This window comes from Pimephales promelas, chromosome 9, assembly GCF_988280905.1.
Source record: "Pimephales promelas chromosome 9, fPimPro1.hap1.1, whole genome shotgun sequence".
Lineage (NCBI taxonomy): Eukaryota > Metazoa > Chordata > Actinopteri > Cypriniformes > Leuciscidae > Pimephales > Pimephales promelas.
This window is the reverse complement of record NC_142777.1, coordinates 13,647,764-13,668,913: the sequence shown is the minus strand read 5'-3', so window position 1 is coordinate 13,668,913 and position 21,150 is coordinate 13,647,764. Positions and strand designations below refer to the sequence as shown.

Genomic DNA, 21,150 nt, shown 5'->3' with positions numbered 1-21,150 from the left:
TCAGCCATCTGGAGCTCAATCTCGGAAGAAAAAAACAAATTAACTTCTTCAAAATGATACGTATTTACAGAATCCACTGGATTTCCAGCCCGTTCCCATCCCAAGGCGTCATACACTGACGCTTTTGCCAATGCGTAAACATCCAACACATAGCGTCAATATGAGACGCAGTGGTCTAATATCCTCCTAGTGGTCTAACCCTAACCCTACCCCAGACCTAAACCTACCTATAACCGAAGCATGTCATATTAACTCTAAATCAGATATTGGATATCAGATGTAGACGCATTGGCAAAAGCATCAGTATATGACGCCTTGGGACGAGAATGCGTTGGGATTTCTCATGTATATGACTTCACCCGGGGAAAAAAAAAGCTTCTAGTTTTTTGCAAGAAGGTAAAACCCCTTCACACTGAGAAATCCAGAACATTGCAATACGTCTCAATGAGGTTTAGGTGTGGTGGTTTTTGGTTAACACCAAAATCACTTGATTTTATCATGGTGTAATTCTAGGAATAAGGTCACACCACAAGGAAAATATAGATTTTTCTCTTTCTATGCAGTAATCAGACAACATGTTTTACAATTACAGTCAGACATTGTGTGTCGACGACATCGTTCTAATGTAAATCTGTCACAATTAGGGTTGAGTATCGTTTGAATTTGAACGATTCTGATTCCGATTCCGATTTCTTGTTTCGATTCCGGTTCCTAACGATTCTCGATTCCGATTCTTTTAAGAGGCATTTCGTTATTTTTAGAAAAGTGAAGCCACACTTTGGACCGCCGACGTAAGCTACTTATGTTCGACTCGCACGGTTATGCCAACACTTCCGGTAGACTCTTCTCCGTTGGTGTTGTTCAGCGGTTTCTTCTTCCGCTCGGCGGACTGTGAATATCGAAACTAGGAATCGAAATTTTAACTTTTGAACGATTCCGGGAAAAACGAAAAGTTAGTCTCGGTTCCAATCGATACTCGATTCTCGATACCCAACCCTAGTCACAATCTAGATTTATTTTATTTGCATATCCATATAAATGCATGTGATTTATTGCTGGAAAATGAGCTGACGCCTCAGTTCAAATAGTATTGGCAACAGTTGGAAGAAAAACCTTCCAATGAACATCATTTTTTTTTTTTTTTTTTTTTTGCTGTACAATAACAGTCCCATTGAATAGATATAGTTTTGTTGAGGATGTCTACTGTAAGAGCTTGATTTTTTTCTCCCAGTTTTGCCTTCAGTGATTTTACTGCCCCATACACACTATAAAGGCCCTGATATACTTCAAGCGAAATCGAAGAACTGCTCTGATGTCAATTCGAACAAAATCAGGCCAAAGTTGGAGTTGGTTTTCGGAAATGAAGTTTTACTCCTGATGAAACGAGACAATGACACTGTTTTTCATGTTTAATACTGTAAATCTATAAAGTGCTATGTAAATAAACGTGACGTGACTACTAGAGTGAAAACTGCGCCCATTTTCGGTCATCTGGGAGTGACACACGCTGCCAAGATGGCGACAGCCGGCTTAAACTCCGCCCACTTTTGGCATACAAAAACCTACGGGTGATGTCACGGGCACTACGTCCATATTTTTTTTTTCCAGTCTATGGTTGATCTTGTTATTGAGAGGAAATCATGCAGCTAAACGACACTATCAGAAATCTGGGTGGTGTCGGATGTTCGCTAACAATATGTTGCTGGATGCGTATTTTGAGCTTCGTTTTACCCCTAAAAGAAGGACGAAAAAGAACTTTGCTGTGAGTATATCGGGGCCTTAAGAGCACAGAGGGTGGTGGCTCTTTAGTAGAAACTAGTTATAAATCACAACAATGTGTTCTCACTCAAATACACAGACCGTTCAAACATCACAAAGCTAGGGAATCGTTCTAAATGAACAGCAGGTTATTAAAGTAAAACCAAGGCCAAGAAAAACAAGTATCCAGAGACACCCTCTAAACTTTATAACTGTTAGCACATGAAAAGAGAAACACAAGCTGGTGTTTTTCTCTCGGTGTCACCACTCATTACCACACAGTTACAATGGGTTTTGAAGGACCTGAGATGCCAAATTTGTTCCAGAATTCGGGTGTACTTTTCAGCCAAGTACTTAATTCTCTATGTTTCTGGTGTTTGACCTCCCAACAATCTATTCTCATATTCCTACTCCCCCCTTTGTTCCTAAGAAACCATCAGAGCTACACAAACCACACAAACTACATCTACACAACATGTTATACTTGCAGTGCCCTTCAAAACAAAGAATGTGTCAAAGGAGTAGTTCACTTTAAAAACTTTTGCTGATAATTCACTCACCCCCATGTCATCCAAGATATCCATGTCATTCTTTCTTCAGTCGAAAAGAAATTAAGGTTTTTGATGAAAACATTCCAGGATTTTTCTCCATATAATGGACTTCAATGGGAACCAAACGGTTCAAGATCCAAAAGACAGTTTCAGTGCAAACTGTTCAAAGGGCTTTAAACGATTTCAGATGATGAATAAGGGTCTTATCAGGCGAAACGATCGCTCATTTCAAAAATAAATAACAAAGTTTACTTGTTCATTTTGATGAACAAGTTCGAATAGGAGAGTCACGAACGTGCATCACAGAATAGAGAAAGGCGAACATTTAAGCTTATATAACTTAAAGTTTATTTCTTTTTTTTTTTTTTAATGAGCGATCGTTTTGCCTGATAAGACCCTTGTTCATCGTCTGGAATCGTTTAAAGCACTTTGAACAGTTTGCAGTTTGCACTGAAACTGTCTTTTGGACCTTGAACTGTTTGGTTCCCATTGAAGTTCATTATATGGAGAAAGAATGTTTTCATCAAAAACCTTAATTTCTTTTCGACTGAAGAAAGAATGACATGGATATCTTGGATGACATGGGGGTGAGTAAATTATCAGCAATTTAAAAAAAAAAAAAGTGAACTACTCCTTGAAGCATGATAATGTCAGAAACGATTAACTAAAATACCCCATTTGAAATAAACTTTTAATGTAAATGTAATGTAAAAAAAAGGTGAAACTTCAAACCAAGGTCAGATTGGCATGTCTTAGTAAACATTTTCAGTTCCGATGATATTCGGGCAGCGCAGACAGATGTTTTGGAGGGCAGGGCGGGCGTCCATAGACAGCAGGTTGTGTAGTTTGCAGTGCCAGACCTGTACCACATCACTGCTGGGCTCTGGACGGGGTCTCATGGGTCGGCTCTGGGCAGTATGCCAGCTATGCTCCCCTAATTGTGAGAGTGGAACACTCGCTGGTCATTACTAAAATTCAGCGTGTTGCGCAGAGGGAACCTGCAAATTGTGGAGCACCTGATACTTGTCTCCATAGCTGCCTGCCAGCTACCTGATGACTAATGCGAAATTCCAGGGAGATTCAAGAGCATAGACAGAAATGCCAATTCTGATCACAAAACCCTTGTAGCGATGTTCAATTCAATTCCAACTCTGTGTAGATTGCATTTAACAATTATTTCAAAGATTAAGGTCTGGACACCAGTGAGAAACAACAAGGTGAGAGTGGCAGTAAAGATCTCCCTGAGAATAAGAATACAACTTAATTAAACCTCTTGTGCCTTTACAGTTATTGCAGGTATCGCTCAAGAAATTTCAAGGATGTCTTGGGTTTTAAGTCAGATGTTTTGACAAAATAAAAGAGTTACACAAGGCATTCCAAGAGGTGTAGTGGGTTGTAGATAACTTTGCTTTGACTCTTCTGTCCGGTTCCTTATAACTTCACAGACTGAGACCTGAAGATCTGTCAAGTCTTTAAACATTCACTGTATCATCAAATATGACTTAAAAGAGTAGTTCACTTTAAAAAAAAAAAAAAAAAAACATTTGCTGATAATTTACTCACCCCCATGTCATCCAAGATGTCCACGTCCTTTTTTTCTTCAGTCGAAAAGAAATTACGGTTTTTGATGAAAACATTCCAGGATTTTTCTCCATATAATGCACTTTACTGGTAACCAAACGGTTCAAGGTCCAAATGAGAGTTTCCGAGCAGCTTCAAAGGGTTTTAAACGACACCAGACGATGAATAAGGGTCTTATCTAGCGAAATGATCGATCATTTTAAAAAATAAATAAAAAAAGTTTACGTTTTATACACTCTAAAAAATGCTGGGTTGTTTTAACCCAACTTTGGTTCAAATATGGATTAACCCAGCCGTTGGGTTAAATTTTTACATTACATTTTTAACCCAGCATTTTGGGTTTGTCCATATTTGACCCAAAATTGGGTTAAAACAACCCAGCATTTTTTAGAGTGTAAGCACGTAAACTTTTTTTACGTGCTTATAAAACGCACGTAAAAATATACTGCTCGCCTTGCTCTGTTCTGTGATCCGCGTTCGTGACTCTCACGATGTACATCAAAATGAACAAATCTTTTTTCGAGTCATTTCGATTATGAACGAAATGACTCGAAAAAAGATTTGTTCATTTTGACCCAATGAAGTCCATTATATGGAGAAAAATATTGGAATGTTTTCATCAAAAACCTTAATTTCTTTTCCACTGAAGAAAAAAGGGACGTGGACATCTTGGATGACATGGGGGTGAGTAAATTAACAGGAAATTTTTTTTTTTTTAAAAAGTGAACTACTCCTTTAATATGATGCATAAGCCAAACAACTGAATGTAAAAATGGATGGAGTACCCTGTCGGACAAAAAAGAGGTACCCTATGCATTAAAAAGTGACACCAAGGGGTCCTGACCAAGCGTCTATATGTCATGAGTAGGGAGTGAAACTTTGCAGGACATTGACTCTCCAGTAGCAGGATTGGACAACCCTGATCTTGATTCGGACACTATTGGCCATGCTGCTTGTGCTTTAATTGAGCTGTCAATAGTTGAACAATTCACACATCACAATACTGCTTCTTGGTTGACGGTATAATGCATATGTATAATGTATCTCCTTAGCCTCGTAGTTGGTTGGACCAACATTGGTGAAAACTCATCAGTCCACCAGACCAACTGCACTCTTCAGACAAGTTTTTGTTTTTGGTATGTTCACTCATGTAAATCATGCTGAGCAACTAAGTTTGTTTTACACAATATTCTCTGAGGGGCTTGTCAAGAAAGATCTTCTAGAGTTTGTCAGATGAAGTCCAACATAATTTTGTTCTCTGATTACCTCAACCTATTTGATGATCTATTTGATCAATATGTCTGGATTGGTCCAGATTAATAGTTGTTTAGTAAAGGCTGGAATACACTACAAAACTTTCCCCCCACATAATTTGCCACAATTTGTAGTCTAAGCCGAGGAGACGGTAGTTGCTGAAAGTCAACCTTTACCAAGGGTGTCAACCATGTTGGATATTTTGAGCTGATTTTGTACGTAGCAACAAGGTACATGTTTTGCATGAATTTGTGTTTGGAAATACTTAAAGGGTTAGTTCACCCAAAAATGAAAATTAAGTCATTAATTACTCACCCCCATGCTGTACCAACCCCGTAAGACCTTCGTTCATCTTCGGAACACAAATAAAGATATTTTTGATTGAATCTGAGGGCTGGATGACTCTTCCATAGACAGCCTGAGGGACTGCCTCTTGACGGCCCAGAAAGTCATTAAAAGAAAAGGTTTAAATATTCCATGTGCCTACAGTGGCTCAACTATAACTTTATCAAGCGACGAGACTACTTTTTGTGCGAAAAAAAACGTAAATAACGACTTTATTCCACTATTCTATTACTTCCTTATGGGCGCATGCGCGAGAACTGAGCCGAGACCGTTCTTCTTCGACTACTTTTTGTTACCGGCTGCACACCGCTTAGGAGTTTTACCGCCCCCTACCGTATAAGATGACGTACTGATATAGCCGGAGGCGCAAAACGTTCTGTTTACAAGCAGTACGTCATCTTATACGGTAGGGGGCGGTAAAACTCCTAAGCGGTGAGCAGCCGGTAACAAAAAGTAGTCGAAGAAGAACGGTCTCGTCTCAGTTCTCGCGCATGCGCCCATAAGGAAGTAATGGAAGTCGAATAAAGTCGTTATTTACGTTTTTTTTCGCACAAAAAGTAGTCTCGTCGCTTGATAAAGTTATAGTTGAGCCACTGTAGGCACATGGAATATTTAAACCTTTTCTTTTAATGACTTTCTGGGCCGCCAAGAGGCAGTCCCTCAGGCTGTCTATGGAAGAGTCATCCAGCCCTCAGATTCAATCAAAAATATCTTTATTTGTGTTCCGAAGATGAACGAAGGTCTTACGGGGTTGGTACAGCATGGGGGTGAGTAATTAATGACTTAATTTTCATTTTTGGGTGAACTAACCCTTTAAAAAAATCTGGCAGTGTGTATTCCTTAAAGCTACAACACCTAAGATTTAGATGCCGCTAGAGGGCGCTGCATTCAAAACAACATCAACGGCTTTGCTTGATGACGCCGTGGAGAAACGCGGAATGATGGGAACTGTTGTTTTCAACTCCACCGTGGATAAATCAGTCAGACGGGAATCGAAAATTAGTTGTCATGGATGAGGTAAAGTTCGATTTCTATAAATTTTGCGTTTACATGCTTTTTCCTTAAACTGAAATAACTGCAAGAGAAGTCAGGTTTAAAAGTAAATTATTTATCACAGATCTTACTGTACGAGTCACTGGACGAAGCTATGGTGGAGAGGGTTTGAAGGGGCAGGTCACTTGCAAGGAGTTGACGTGGCTGGTCCTCCTTTTTGGTAACTTTATAAAAATAAAAAATCATGTACATTTGACACATCTTTTCATGTCGTGTAAGTATTCAACCACAACTACAGTTTCACAAAATTAATGTTAAGGGGGTCGCACACCGGGCGAGAAGCTGCAGCGCCGCGTCACGCGACATATTTAAAATTCGAACACATTATTATCTATAAGTGTACGCATACCGGCGGCGCCATTCGGCGTCTGTCCGCGGCGCCCAGCAACGCCTCAGCACCGTGTTCAAAATCCTGCTGCGCCACAGAGCGCCATTTACATGGTTTGGTATAAAATTAATTATTTTTGTCTCAAATCGCTGCTAATGGATCCTGACTACGCCCTATGCTTCAATATGCATTTAGTTTTGCAGTGATTTACAGAAATCAGCTGTGTGAATGACAATTGCTGATGTTATTAGATTTTTCAGGTGAGATTCTCAATTTATTCAGTTAACGGATGCTCTGAGGTAAAGTTTTCAGAATGCAGACTCAGCAACGATTGTATTTAGTTGTACAGTACAATCATAACATTAGAACAGACATTACCTTCATTTCCTGTCATTCAACATAACAATATTGCTGGCCATACACTGATACTGTGGAGTTGTCCTAAACGTGGCGCGGCGCTTCTCGTCCGGTGTGCGACCCCCTTTACAGCCAACAGTTCACATTCCGAGAATAAATGAAAAGAATAATTGTGCTCCATTCCATAACAAATGCGCGAAACAAGCTGACGTTTGTTGCTTGATAGACGCTAACGCACAACTACAACGTCCGCATTTGTCCAGGACTACACGCAGTACGAGCGGAAACCGAGGTGAGCGGATATGACGCGATTGACTGGCGACTCCCACCGCACCCCTGCTCACACGCCCCGTTTCCTTGGTTAAAATCTCAATTTTCTCGCGATTTAAACATTGTTTGAAACATTTGGAATATTGCAAGTTATCATCTTAACTAAATATATAACACTGGCCTTGTGATTTTGGTATATTTTAATGCAAAAATCTTAGGTATTGCACCTTTAACTCTTTACTGTACATCATAATGTCCAGTTTTCAAACCAATTTCGAAGTCTAGTATAAATACATACATTGCTATATTGTAAAGGAATTTCATTCAATTGGCCTCACATTGGTCTCACAGTCAGGAATTGGCCTGACTGACAATCAGTAAAATGTAAAGCGACCGAACACAGTTAGGGATGTGCCACTTACTGTAGGAATGGGTCAAATTAAATATACAAGTGTGCTCAAGAATTACTTCTCAAAGAAAACTCTGGAAGATCTTTCGAAGATTCATTGCCAGGACTCTTTGGCAAACCCAGCAACAAGTTCTTCCTCAAAAACACTCATCAAACACTCATCTGAACTTGCACACAAAGTCATTTTCTGCTAGATCAGAGAAATGTCCATGAGCGTGCCATCCAAAAACAGGCCGAAGTGTAACTACACCTTTGACAAGTCCGGTGACAAATCCATGCCCTGACTTTCTTCTTGACACCCTGACATCATTCATCAGGACAGCTTGTCACCTAAAGACGGTGTACTGATCCAGTTCTTCTGGTCCAGACTTTGTCACACACCTCCACAACCCCTCCCTCCCCATAACTACTATTATTAGACGTGGCTCTAAATTTTTTTTTTTTTTTTAGCGACCACCGTAGGTGCCAAATTGCCATTTAAGAGTGTCCCTCTGGGTTCCCTCTTCTTCTTGTTGTTATTTGATGGTGACAGGCTCCTTTGTTAAGGAGAGCTTTCCCTTAGCCCACTTAGCTTAGCGCTTTGACAGCTCCACAATAAAAGCCTTTTCTCCAGCGAGCTGCCAGGCGACCAGATGTAGGGGGAGGAGGGGAAGCACTCTCGAGAGGAACCCTGTGTGTGTGGGTAATGACAGGGTGGGCGACTGTCACCCTTGTACTCCATGTCAACATTGACACGCTGGAATTAATATTCAGAGGTGAACAGGGAACAGGGTTCTGATCTTGCAAAGCTAAGAGTATATATATATGTATTAATATTTTCTAACAGAGGGCAATAAATGTAAGTTTATGACAGGGTTTTATATTGAGTTTGAGGGCAGTATAGCTTTTAATAGAACAATAAACAAAAGCTCCCCCCTTACACGAACAATGACCCCTATCCTTTAGCTTTACGGAGCGGCACCTTGTTGAAAGTGCGGGTGAACCACAAAAAGGGAGATTTTTTTTTTTCCTGACATGAAGCATATTTGTGGTTCCCTTAGAAAGCCTGATAGAAGAACGTTTCCATCACTTCCTGAGGGTCCCTTAGAAACCCCGCTTCTGGAAAAGCTGTAACTGTAGCCCATTAGGAAATGAATCCAGGTCTTATAAAAGAATCCACAGTGGCCTTCGAGTCACCGTTTCAATCAAAGGCAAGAACATGAAAATGCACTTGGAATTGCTTGGCAGTAAATAAACACTTTTTTCTGGGAAGACGAGAGCATGCCGGCATTGCCCTGAGACTCCACAGCGCTCCAGTTCTGTCAACACTATACACGTCTCGAAAGCAACTCAAGAGAGAAGGTCCCCAATGCTGACAATGTTACCCAAATGCCAAATACATCCTTGCAAAAACTACTATGGTAATACCATCATCACGGTTTATAAGACCAACAGTAGTACCACTGAATTCGTTGAAGTACCTAAGAGCACTATACACATACCATACTATGAAATAGCAGTCATTCAGTACCATAGTAAGTATCTGGTTCCATGGTTTCACCACAGATACTATCGGTGTGCTGACAAAGCACGTTTTGTAAAAGGCTGTTTCTGTTTACGAGCTTGTCAGTCCACACGATGTCAGCAAACCTAACATACACAATGACCAGGAGTGTTTTTGATTGGCTATAAAAAGTACAATTACACCTCTGACTCTTTTTACCACGTACAAAACTTTCATAGTTTACCCCATGAATGAATTGATACATATATAAATGTTTAAAATCATTTAAATAAATAACCAATTTTACACAGTTTACACAAACAAACAAACAAACAACTAAAAAAATAAATAAATAAAATTTCCATAGCCACCAGTAAATAAATAAATACATACATAAATAAATTCCATAGTCCAAAGTAAATAATTAAACAAGCAAGCAAGCAAGCAAATAAATAAAAAAAAATAATTAATTATTTGGTGACTATGGAATAATTAATTTTTCCCAGTCTTCAACAGGTTTCCCAATAAATAAATAAATACATGTTAAAATTTTAAATAAATAAATGAAAATTATTCCATACCCCCAATAAATAACTAAGTATACAAATAATTACATAGTTTTCTTAATGAATATATATAAATATAATGATTATTTTAAATTATTATTATATATTATTAAGTGTAATTATCCATAGTTTTCTTCAAAAACAAACAAACAAACAAAAAAAGTTTCCATAGCCTCCAATATTTTAAACAAACAAATAAATAAATAAATAAATAAATACAAATAAGTGCAATTTTCCATAGTTCTGTAAATAAATAAATCTGCACCCAAAGTAAAAGTAGAGCATGCAAATAATAAAAAGCAATTACTAAACAGACAACTCAGAATTAATTCAAAGAATTACTGCCATCTTGGCTGCCGAAGAAACAGTTTTCCCTGTAGGACTGCACACATGGAATGAAACACAGCGAGATTAAACAGGCACAAAAAAAAAAAAAAAACCTTGGGAGTGGAAAAGAACACATAGCAGTGGGAAGTGCAAAGGCAACACCCTTCTCCTCCTGTCCTCCACCCTAGGAAAACTTTGATTAAGGAGCCCCTGATGGACGAGTGCTGCAGAGGGCTGTTTCTACCTCCAGCCTGTCCCATTCATCCTCACACTGTCTCGCTCTGTCCAGAGGCTTATTTACCTTGGCTCGCCGCCACTTCCGACTCAGATTCGGAGCTGACTGGAGTGTCGCATCAAGAGTCTATGTTAATGTTTGTGATGAAAAAAGCAGCTCTCCCAACTCACGTCTGGGTTCCCTCTCTTTTTTCCTCAAGAGCAGGGATTCTGTTGTCTGTTTATCTTCACCGCTGAGGGAATGTCATAGTCTTTCTGAAGTGCTGTCTAAAAGGGATAAAAGAAAGTCCTCGCATGCCATGAATTCAAATGTATGCTTGGACATGAAGACATCAGGAGTGTTTCATATGAAAAGAAGAAAAGGAAGAAAAGATGTAGGCCTATGGTGATTTTTTTTCTCAAACCTGTTAAATATGTCACATCATCAATAATAATGTTAAGAATTCTCAATTAGCTCAGCTGGGTTCTTATTGTGTTTCATCTAAATTTCAACTGTATCAGATGTTTTTGTGAAAAAAACAAATCTGAAAATCTGAAATAAATGATTATATTATATTATATTGTTTTTCTGATGTCATTCTCTTATGTTCACCAAGGCTGCATTTTTTTAAAATCAAAAATAGAGTAAAATAAGTAATAACGTGAAATATTATTACAGTTTAATAGTTCTACCCTACAATTTCCATCAAAAAGAGAGCACTTACTGCTCTCCTCTGCCCTTACTTCTGATGACTAATTAAGCCTAATCAATTACAGTTTGATGTGTATTGTATGACAATGAGCCATAATTGAAAATCCTATCTCTAGATATAGATCATAGGATGCACAATGCAATGCTTCTGGCTTACAGTATATGAAGACGCTACAGGTGTATAGGGTGAAACAAAACAAACAAACAAACAAACAAAACTGATTAATGAATAGTTATGGTAGTGGGCATTTCGTTTCCGACAGTGGTATACCAATCACAACAGGCTGTGCCATCTGATCAATCAGAGCAGAGTAGACCAATCACAACAAACTGGGCCAACTGACCAATCAGAGCAGAGTAGACAAATCACAGCAGACTGGGCCATCTGACCAATCAGAGTAGAGTAAACCAATCACAACAAACTGGGCCATCTGACCAATCAGAGCAGAGTAGACCAATCACAACAAACTGGGCCATCTGACCAATCAGAGCAGAGTAGACCAATCACAGCAGACTGGGCCATCTGACCAATCAGAGCAGAGTAGACCAATCACAACAAACTGGGCCATCTGACCAATCAGAGCAGAGTAGACCAATCACAACAAACTGGGCCATCTGACCAATCAGAGCAGAGTAGACCAATCAAAAGAAACTGGGCCATCTGACCAATCAGAGCAGAGTAGACCAATGACAACAGACTGGGCCATCTGACCAATCAGAGTAGAGTAGACCAATCACAACAGACTGGGCCATCTGACCAATCAGAGCAGAGTAGACCAATCACAACAGACTGGGCCATCTGACCAATCAGAGTAGAGTAGACCAATCACAACAGACTGGGCCATCTGACCGATCAGAGCAGAGTAGACTAATCACAACAGACTGGACCATCTGACCAATCAGAGCAGACCAGACCAATCACAACAGACTGGACCATCTGACCAATCAGAGCAGAGTAGACCAAATCACAACAGACTGGGCCATCTGACCAATCAGAGCAGAGTAGACCAATCACAACAGACTGGACCATCTGACCAATCAGAAGATAGTAGACCAATAACAACAGACTGGGCCATCTGACCAATCAGAGCAGAGTAGACCAATCACAACAGACTGGACCATCTGCCCAATCAGAGCAGAGTAGACCAATCACAACAGACTGGACCATCTGACCAATCAGAGCTGAGTAGACCAATCACAACAGACTGGACCATCTGCCCAATCAGAGCAGAGTAGACCAATCACAACAGACTGGACCATCTGACCAATCAGAGAAGAGTAGACCAATCACAACAGACTGGACCATCTGACCAATCAGAGCAGAGTAGACCAATCACAACAGACTGGACCATCTGCCAAATCAGAGCAGAGTAGACCAATCACAACAGACTGGACCACCTGACCAATCAGAGCAGAGTAGACCAATCACAACCGACTGGGCCATCTGACCAATCAGAGTAGAGTAGACCAATCACAACAGACTGGGCCATCTGACCAATCAGAGTAGAGTAGACCAATCACAACAGACTGGACCATCTGACCAATCAGAAGATAGTAGACCAATAACAACAGACTGGGCCATCTGACCAATCAGAGCAGAGTAGACCAATCACAACAGACTGGACCACCTGACCAATCAGAGCAGAGTAGACCAATCACAACCAACTGGGTCGTCTGACTAATCAGAGCAGAGTAGACCAATCACAACAGACTGGGTCATCTGACCAATTACACCTGAGTAGACCAATCACAACAGACTGGGCCATCTGACCAATCAGAACTAAGTAGGCTGTCGGAAAAGGAGGGGTTTAGTGACTGAATCTTCTAATCTTTTTCAGAGTCTTTGAGAAAGAGGTGATGTGCAATATATATTATGAGATATAATATAAATTGTATATATACATATGAGAAAGTGTTTTTTTTTTTTCTTTGACCCTGGATGCATGTAAACATATTGACCACCAAACCACCAAAACAAACTTAGGAACCTTTGGAATAGCATAACAGGGGCAGTTTAAGTGAATGTGCTGGTCAAATTTGACACATAGATATTCATAAATACAAAATTCCAGTCAACTTAGTGGTGTGTAACATCCTCAAGCAGAACATGCCAGCGAAGCGACATCCCTGAGAATATCTAATCTACCAGTAGAGGCTATCCTTGGCTTGTTTGACACTGGCCCATATTCTCTGGTGTGCTCTCACAGACGGTGGGAAAAGCGGCAGTTGAGTGTGACTAATATCAGCCTCTGAGTAAATTACACCGCTGATCACCGCCACTCTCAAGGAGGTTACAAAATGGCCGATCTGCCGTGGAAAAGTGCCGTTTTACGACTCCTCACCACGGTAAACTTCAAATTAAAGCCTCTGTACTATCCACCTAATGGATGATAGTGGCACAAATGGGAGAGATTCAAGCGCTAAAGGTTTATAAGATGGCACATCTGAATCCTCCATGTTAGTCTTGAGGTATCGTTGTGGTAAAGTGAGGAATATTACAGCCTGAGTTTAACACTCACTGAATATGTTACATCTAGTCAAGACTGTGCATCCATAAGTCAAAGAAATACACTTGGACTTAAAGGGTTAGTTCACCCAAAAATGAAAATTAAGTCATTAATTACTCACCCCCATGCTGTACCAACCCCGTAAGACCTTCGTTCATCTTCGGGACACAAATGAAGATATTTTTGATTGAATCTGAGAGCTGGATCACTCTTCCATAGGCTTCCTAAGGGACTGGCTCTTGACAGCCCATAAAGTCATTAAAGAAAAGGTTTAAATATTCCATGTGCCTACAGCGGCTCAATTATAAGTTTATCAAGCGACGAGACTACTTTTTGTGCGAAAAAAACATAAATAACGACTTTATTCCACTATTCCATTACTTCCTTATGGGCGCATGCGCGAGAACTGAGACGAGGACGTTCTCATTCGTCTACTTCTTGTTACCGGCTGCTCACCGCTTAGGAGTTTTACCGCCCCCTTAAGGAAGTAATAGAATAGTGGAATAAAGTCGTTATTTATGTTTTTTTCACACAAAAAGTAGTCTCGTCGCTTGATAAACTTATAATTGAGCCGCTGTAGGCACATGGAATATTTAAACCTTTTCTTTAATGACTTTATGGGCCGTCAAGAGCCAGTCCCTTAGGCAGTCTATGTAGGACTGATCCAGCTCTCAGATTCAATCAAAAATATCTTTATTTGTGTTCCGAAGATGAACGAAGGTCTTACGGGGTTGGTACAGCATGGGGGTGAGTAATTCATGACTTAATTTTCATTTTTGGGTGAACTAACCCTTTAACTGAAAACGAAATCTTGTTCTAGCTTGTGTTCAATTCAAGCATAGCGCACAGACGACGAACTGGTTCCCACATCCGTTGTCCCCCTCTTGACATTCAACAATGCGTAGGCTACTTGATATCATGTAACATATCTGTCAACACGATATTTCCTGATATTCATTTCTGTCTTCACTACAATTCAAACATTCAGGCTAAGTTTGTGCACTCAGCTCTCGAGGACAAAGGCAGTATTGACAGAAATGTCCTTGGCCCTGAGGGCTGCATCCCTAAACATTTGGACTGGTTAAATCATTTAAGACCTTTCAAAAAACTGCCACATATTTGAGTGGAATACAAGCGGGGTGATTTCGAGCAGAAGCAAAGGAATAATGGAGCAGTGTAAGGAGACAGTGGGATATGCGAACGGCATGCAGTAAACATGAAGAGCAGTGCTCAAGGCTCGCTCTGGGTCTCTGGAATGAAGAGAAAACGACATATCAGAGACTGGGGCCAGATCAGCAGATAACTGCAGCCTTTAAGTGGCTTCCACGAGTAAACAATGCTGCATTCCTCCAGCTATTGTTTGCAGTATCACCCCATCGCTGCCTCTCCAAACCAACACACACACACACTTTCATTTGTTTGACTTTGTCATATCTGTTTAGAAATCTGCGTTTGAACAGACTCTTACACATGTTGGCACTACTAAGGCTTCATACTTTTTATGTTATTCATAGAAAATGTCCATATTAAGCAACTTAAAAAGAACTTTGTATTTTTTCAAAGTGAATCACTCATGGTATTAAACCCACTGTGTCTTAGCGCAAAGCAAAAACGGCTTTCAGTCGTAAATTAAAATAGTGAAAAAAAATCTGTAAACTATACTTTCTAGCAGCTATAGCCAAGTTTCCATCGACTTTATTTTTTTTTCTCTTATCGATGAAGTAAAAATGCACAAACAAACAGTTAACCTTCATGACAACAATTACTTACTGTATGTTTGTCACTCTTTGACGTAACTGATGATTTTCGGCTGTTATGTTCAAACTAAATATAATTGTAGACGGTGAGAAAATAGTGAAATTGCAACTGGAAATCTAATACGTGGGGCCCGTCCCCACGAAGTCCCAAGTTTCGCTGTATACGTATAATTTATTTATTTTTTTATCGTATTGGCGTTTCGTCTACACGGATCCTGCGTTTTGGGAGAGTGATACCGCTACTTTTTGAAACCGGGTCCCAAAGTGGATAACTCTGAAAACGACACTCTTGCGCTTTTGTATACAGCCAATTCGTATATTTTGTGAAACGATGATGTCATCACATGCCGGTGTTCTGTCGATTTTTGCTGCCTTGTCGAAAAATGCTACCGTAGCGCGAATTGATCAAAGAATGCCGATTAAAGTCGTATGAAATACAATTATAATACAATTCTAAGTTATGAGTAGCTACTGTATACGACTATTTTTACTTTTAAAACGGTGTGAAAAGTAAAAATTATCATAAAATATTCATCTTTGACTTGTCAAAGTACACCTTTCCTCATAGTAACTGAAAATTTCAGTTATTCTTTTTCAGCTGGCTGGCCGTACAAATATTCATATGGTAGTAAGCATTTTTTAAAGGGAAATTATATATTATAACAGGAAAATGTACCTTTTGTAAAAAAATAAAAATAAAAAAAATCTGTGAGTCTGCACATGCGCATAACCGGTAAGTAGCAAATCTCGATGGGTAGCATGAATTGTCAGAACACCGGCTGAGTCACACGCCATCTTGGTTCGTATATAGCGCGCAAGGTTATGTGCATGCTCAAAGTCTTCTTCTCAGTGTATAGTGCATCTCTGTGGCAGAATTATAGTGCCCCATACTGGTCTGGCATATATACTACACAGTTTTTAGTCGGTTTCAGTGGTTTCGTGTGTACGCAGATATTTCTTGAGACAACGCTGTGTTTACAGATTTTTTTTTTAGAAAGAGGGAAAAAAAAAACGGATAGGGAACGCACCGGCTTCGTGTGGACGTGGCCTCAGACAGTCAGTGTCATAAATATGTCTATTGACATAAAGCCCTACACACCAAATAGTTGTTAGATTGACGCTAATTAGCGAAAAAAAGATTAACGTACATAGATAATGTATATCAAAGATATGTTCTTTGTCTTCATAACTCATGGCATTTTTCTTTCTCGAGTCATTTTATTTTGTTTTTAGAATTTTATAGTTCTGAATATTCCTATTAAATATTTTTGCAGAACAGGAAACAATTCTAAAATAAAAATGTACCATGGAATAATCACTGTAACAAAGTGGGTTAATATAATAATTCCAAAAACAATATTTGATAATCCAAGTCCAGCATGAACACCAGATTTGATTTTCTATGAATACAAATAATGCAGTGTCTAATGTTCTACTTACGATGCCTTAACAAAATGATGCAAAAATTACATTGCATGGCAAAAATGTTGACTTACTTATGTTAAGTAATAAATCATTTGCATCCTCTTCAGTCAATGCCATATCACAGTCATTGAATAAGATGTCATTAAATATCTATGAGAAAGTCTAGGAAAGGGTTAAAGTGAAGTGTTTGTTTGTGAAGACCGCCGTTTCCCCTCAGCTGGGAATTGGACAGGCGTGTTTCACTGGGAAATGTTTTTACAGGGGAACAAAGTAAAGACTATGAACATGCTCTCTCTCTCTCTCTCTCTCTCTCTCTCTCTCTCTCTCTCTCTCTCTCTCTCTCCACCCAGAGAGACTCCCTCAAATAATTCATCAGATGAATACTCACGACTTCTGTGGTACTGGCTTGTTACTCGGAACATTGCAGCGTTCTGCGAAAAGAATTTCACACAAATATTAGAGATCTGATAAAGTGCATATTTTCAAATACCAGGAATACTGTATGGCACATGAAGCAACATGTCAATAACACAGCATTCCATGTCATTGGATTTCGGAAGTGTATGGCTTTTTTTTTTTTTTTTTTTTTACAGTTCTGTGTGGCAATGAATTTGTTGAAACAAGATGTTACTTACTTCCATTGAATCCTGAAGTCCCATGCTGGGAATCCTGCAATAGAAAAAGAAAGACAGATGTAGTGAAAGAAAAACACACACAAACACACACACACATATATGTGTATGTATATAGGGCTGTCAAATGATTAATCGCGATTAATCGCATCCAAAATAAAAGTTTATGTTTACATAATATATGTGGGTGCACTGTGTATAATTATTTTATATATATAAATATACACACATGCTTGTATATATTTAAGAAATATTTTCATGTATATACTGTATACAGATTTATATATAATTTATATTATATATAAATATAAATATTTTATATATATAAATAATGTTTCTTATATATATATAATTATACACTGTGCACCCACATATAATGTAAACACAAACTTTTATTTTTGGATGCAATTAATCGCGATTAATCGTTTGGCAGCCCTAATATATATAACAATTAAAAAATTTGTAAATAAAAAAAATACGATTACAGTTTTTCTCAATTGCTTTGGCTCAGTTCTCAAATGTTTTTTTTTTTTATTTCCCAAAACATTAAGTTCAGATCTCTGAACAATTCGCTTCTTTTTCACATCAGATTGGAATTTCTTATTGATTTGAGCAAATTGCAAATGCTTTGGCACATGTGTGCAAAGAGTACATACAACTGTCTGCAATTTGGACAACAAAGAATTGCATATGGCTTGTTGATCAAAACTGATGACTCGATTCTCACTTACACTGTCAAACACTTCAGAACTTCTCAGACATTTTTTTATTGTGTAAGCCATCACATTCAAAACGATCTATTCAATTATCATAATTAGTATACATGCATGTATATTCTAAAATATATCTGACATTGACATTGTTTGTAATGTTTGCTAAATTGGCACATGACTTCTAATTGCATTCGCAATCTAATTGCAAATTACCTCTAATATGAATCAACCATTTAACCAATCAACTTTGGGAGTATATATATATATATATATATATATATAGAATGGAGGACATTCACAACCCTGAACTGCAGCAACAAGCTCATGGAAGAGCAATTGGAAGGCGTGTAAAAATACGTGTTGGTGGTAGAGGAAGAAATAATCCAGGAAGAGGTGGAAATAGAAGAGTCAGAGTCTCTGATGAAATCAGAGCCACACTTGTGGATCATGTCATAAATCTGACCATTGCAGGGGATGTGTGCTAGCCTGGTTCTACCAGACTCTCGTACATACATTTCATTTGTACAGAGAGTCTGGCCTCCCTCAATTGAGAAACGTTTCCTTCCTTGTAGGCGGGTTCACTATTAAAGTTCAAATCTATTGGATCTGCCCAGAGTCACTCACGATCTGCCATAGCCAATCGCTAATGTGTGGTCGTGAGTGACGTATGTCATGCGCCGAAACGGCTGGAAAAAACCATAGACAGTAAAAGAAACAACAAGTCCGAACTCCGAATGATCAGAGGATTAAATTTACAATAGGATTTCAGTCAACGAGAGCTGCAGGTTTTGTTAATCTAGGAACAATTATTAATTCGAAATGTATATTTGACATGAAGGACAGTGATTAGTCAATGCTAGTTACAGTGAATGATCAGTCTGTCTGCAGATGTGTAATAAACAACAATTTTTCATATTACGTATTTTTGTTTCTTAATTACCTTAATTATGGTATTCAAAGTATGTGTTTGTACATTTTTATATGGCATTTAGTTGTTTTTTTTATTAAAACAAATTAACCATTGACATCTAAAACTGAAAATCAAATATATTCTCCAAAGTATGGGTTTTCAAATTTTTATTTATGACAATTTTTTTTTTAATCACAACCAATTTGTATGATTTACAACATGTAAAACTGACACACCAACCTCCTGCACGAGTGCACAAAGGGGCTCAAAATGTTCTATTCATCACAAGAATCAGTAAATATACAGTTGGGAATCTGAGCGACTGACATGACTCCTGAGCGGATCTTCAACAATAGTTTAGCAGCCAGGACTCGGGGCTTCCGAACACCGCGAACACCAGGCTAAAGTCCAAAATGTCACGGTCATTGTGCACGAGCTGCCCAGCACAAACTTCCAACCTTTCTGCCTCCTTCACTTGGTCCTCCGTTGTGCAACAAGAGGTGAGACGACAACAATCCGGCTTTAAATTCTGTATATTCGGCAGTTTCTTTTCCAACAACGGACCGAATAGCTTTTCTCACGTCTTTCTCCGCTGCCATTACTGCACTCAAACTGACGCACTACATCAACGTCATCGTTCTCAGCCACTCCCTCTATTCGCTGATTGGTCCTACAAAAAATTTATTTCTGGAAACCTAAGGATATGGAGCGGTCCCAGACGCAGTACTGAAGGAAAATGAAATTGAGCGGAAGTGCGTAGTTGGGCGCAGCCAGGCTAGATGTGTGCGGCATTTAAGGAGATTTTTTCCACGGTGTGTGGCAATGGTAACATCAGATGTGATGTTGATGAAAATATTTGGCCTGACCAACGTGAGCGACAAGATGTCCACCAAGAATAATTTGTTTCTTTTTTTTTTCTTCATGAATGTTATTTGTTGTTTGTGTATTTGTGGTAATACACAAATATGAAATGTAAAGTGAAATCCTGTTACTCTTGTCAGTTACTTTACATGTACAGTAAATACACTTGTATTGTGTATATACACATGAAGTACAAAAATAAACACTGTAAAAATACAAATGTTCATAGATTTTTTTTTTTCTACATACTATTGACTTTTCTCAACAGATATGAGATTTGTTTACAGTAAACCCTTAATTTTCATGGTTGACTGTTGTGGTGAAAAAACAACTAAACATTTTGACCAGTGTGGCTCACACAATGACAAAAATACTTTAGATTTTGGTGGCCTTGGCCAAATTATTGACAAAATAACTAGGTTTTGAAGCATGAATTAAATGTTTTGGGTGAGTAACTACATTTTGCAGATATGCTATAAAGTTTTGAAGTTCCTGCAAACAGTTGTGACATTTGCACTCACAGTTTAGAGAATGTTAAGACTTTTCGAAAAATGTGCCAAAGCGATTGAGAAAAACTGTAATAATAAAATCAAGCATGATAATAACATCTGAATGGAAAAAAAATATATATATATCAGCGCTGCAATTCGTGCATTAACTCACATGGAGCTGCCACAGATGGGAAATAGTTCTGCTGATAGCTTTAATTGATTTTGCACTAATACAATTACAGCAGGCACACAAATCACACTTGAGTGGTGCGGTGGAGAGACGTCTGCGCCCGCTGATGGCACATTACATCAGGATTTAAAGAGTCAGCGTATTATTAGCAGTGTCATCCAGGCCAAATTATGAGGTTCAGACCATGTCCTATTAAGAGACAAACAGCGGACGCCATTGCAAAGAGAAAAGAGCATCATGGGATTTGACAACGCATTCTCACCCCAAGGCGTCACCTTTGACCATGCTTCAATATTTGACGTTTTAGGCACCCATTAGCGTCACTTACATGACGCGATCCTACAGCGTCATCTAACTGACGCTAAAGGAAAGCGTCAGTTAGAGGACGCGGTTAGGTTTAGGCGTGGGGTGGGGGTAGGGTACACGCGATCCTAGGGCGTCATCTAACTGACGCTAA

General features: G+C 38.9%; 1 protein-coding gene across 1 annotated transcript in view; it reads right to left on the bottom strand.

Annotated features, from left to right (window-relative positions):
* Positions 1 to 21,150, bottom strand: part of aff2 (ALF transcription elongation factor 2) — a 293,897-nt gene that overhangs the window by 89,124 nt on the left and 183,623 nt on the right. Inside the window, exons 6-7 of the mRNA XM_039648817.2 lie at positions 17,532 to 17,565; positions 17,285 to 17,327 (exon numbers count right to left, since the gene is read on the bottom strand). Coding sequence (XP_039504751.2) covers positions 17,285 to 17,327; positions 17,532 to 17,565 — 77 coding nt within the window. The remainder of the gene's footprint in view (positions 1 to 17,284; positions 17,328 to 17,531; positions 17,566 to 21,150) is intronic.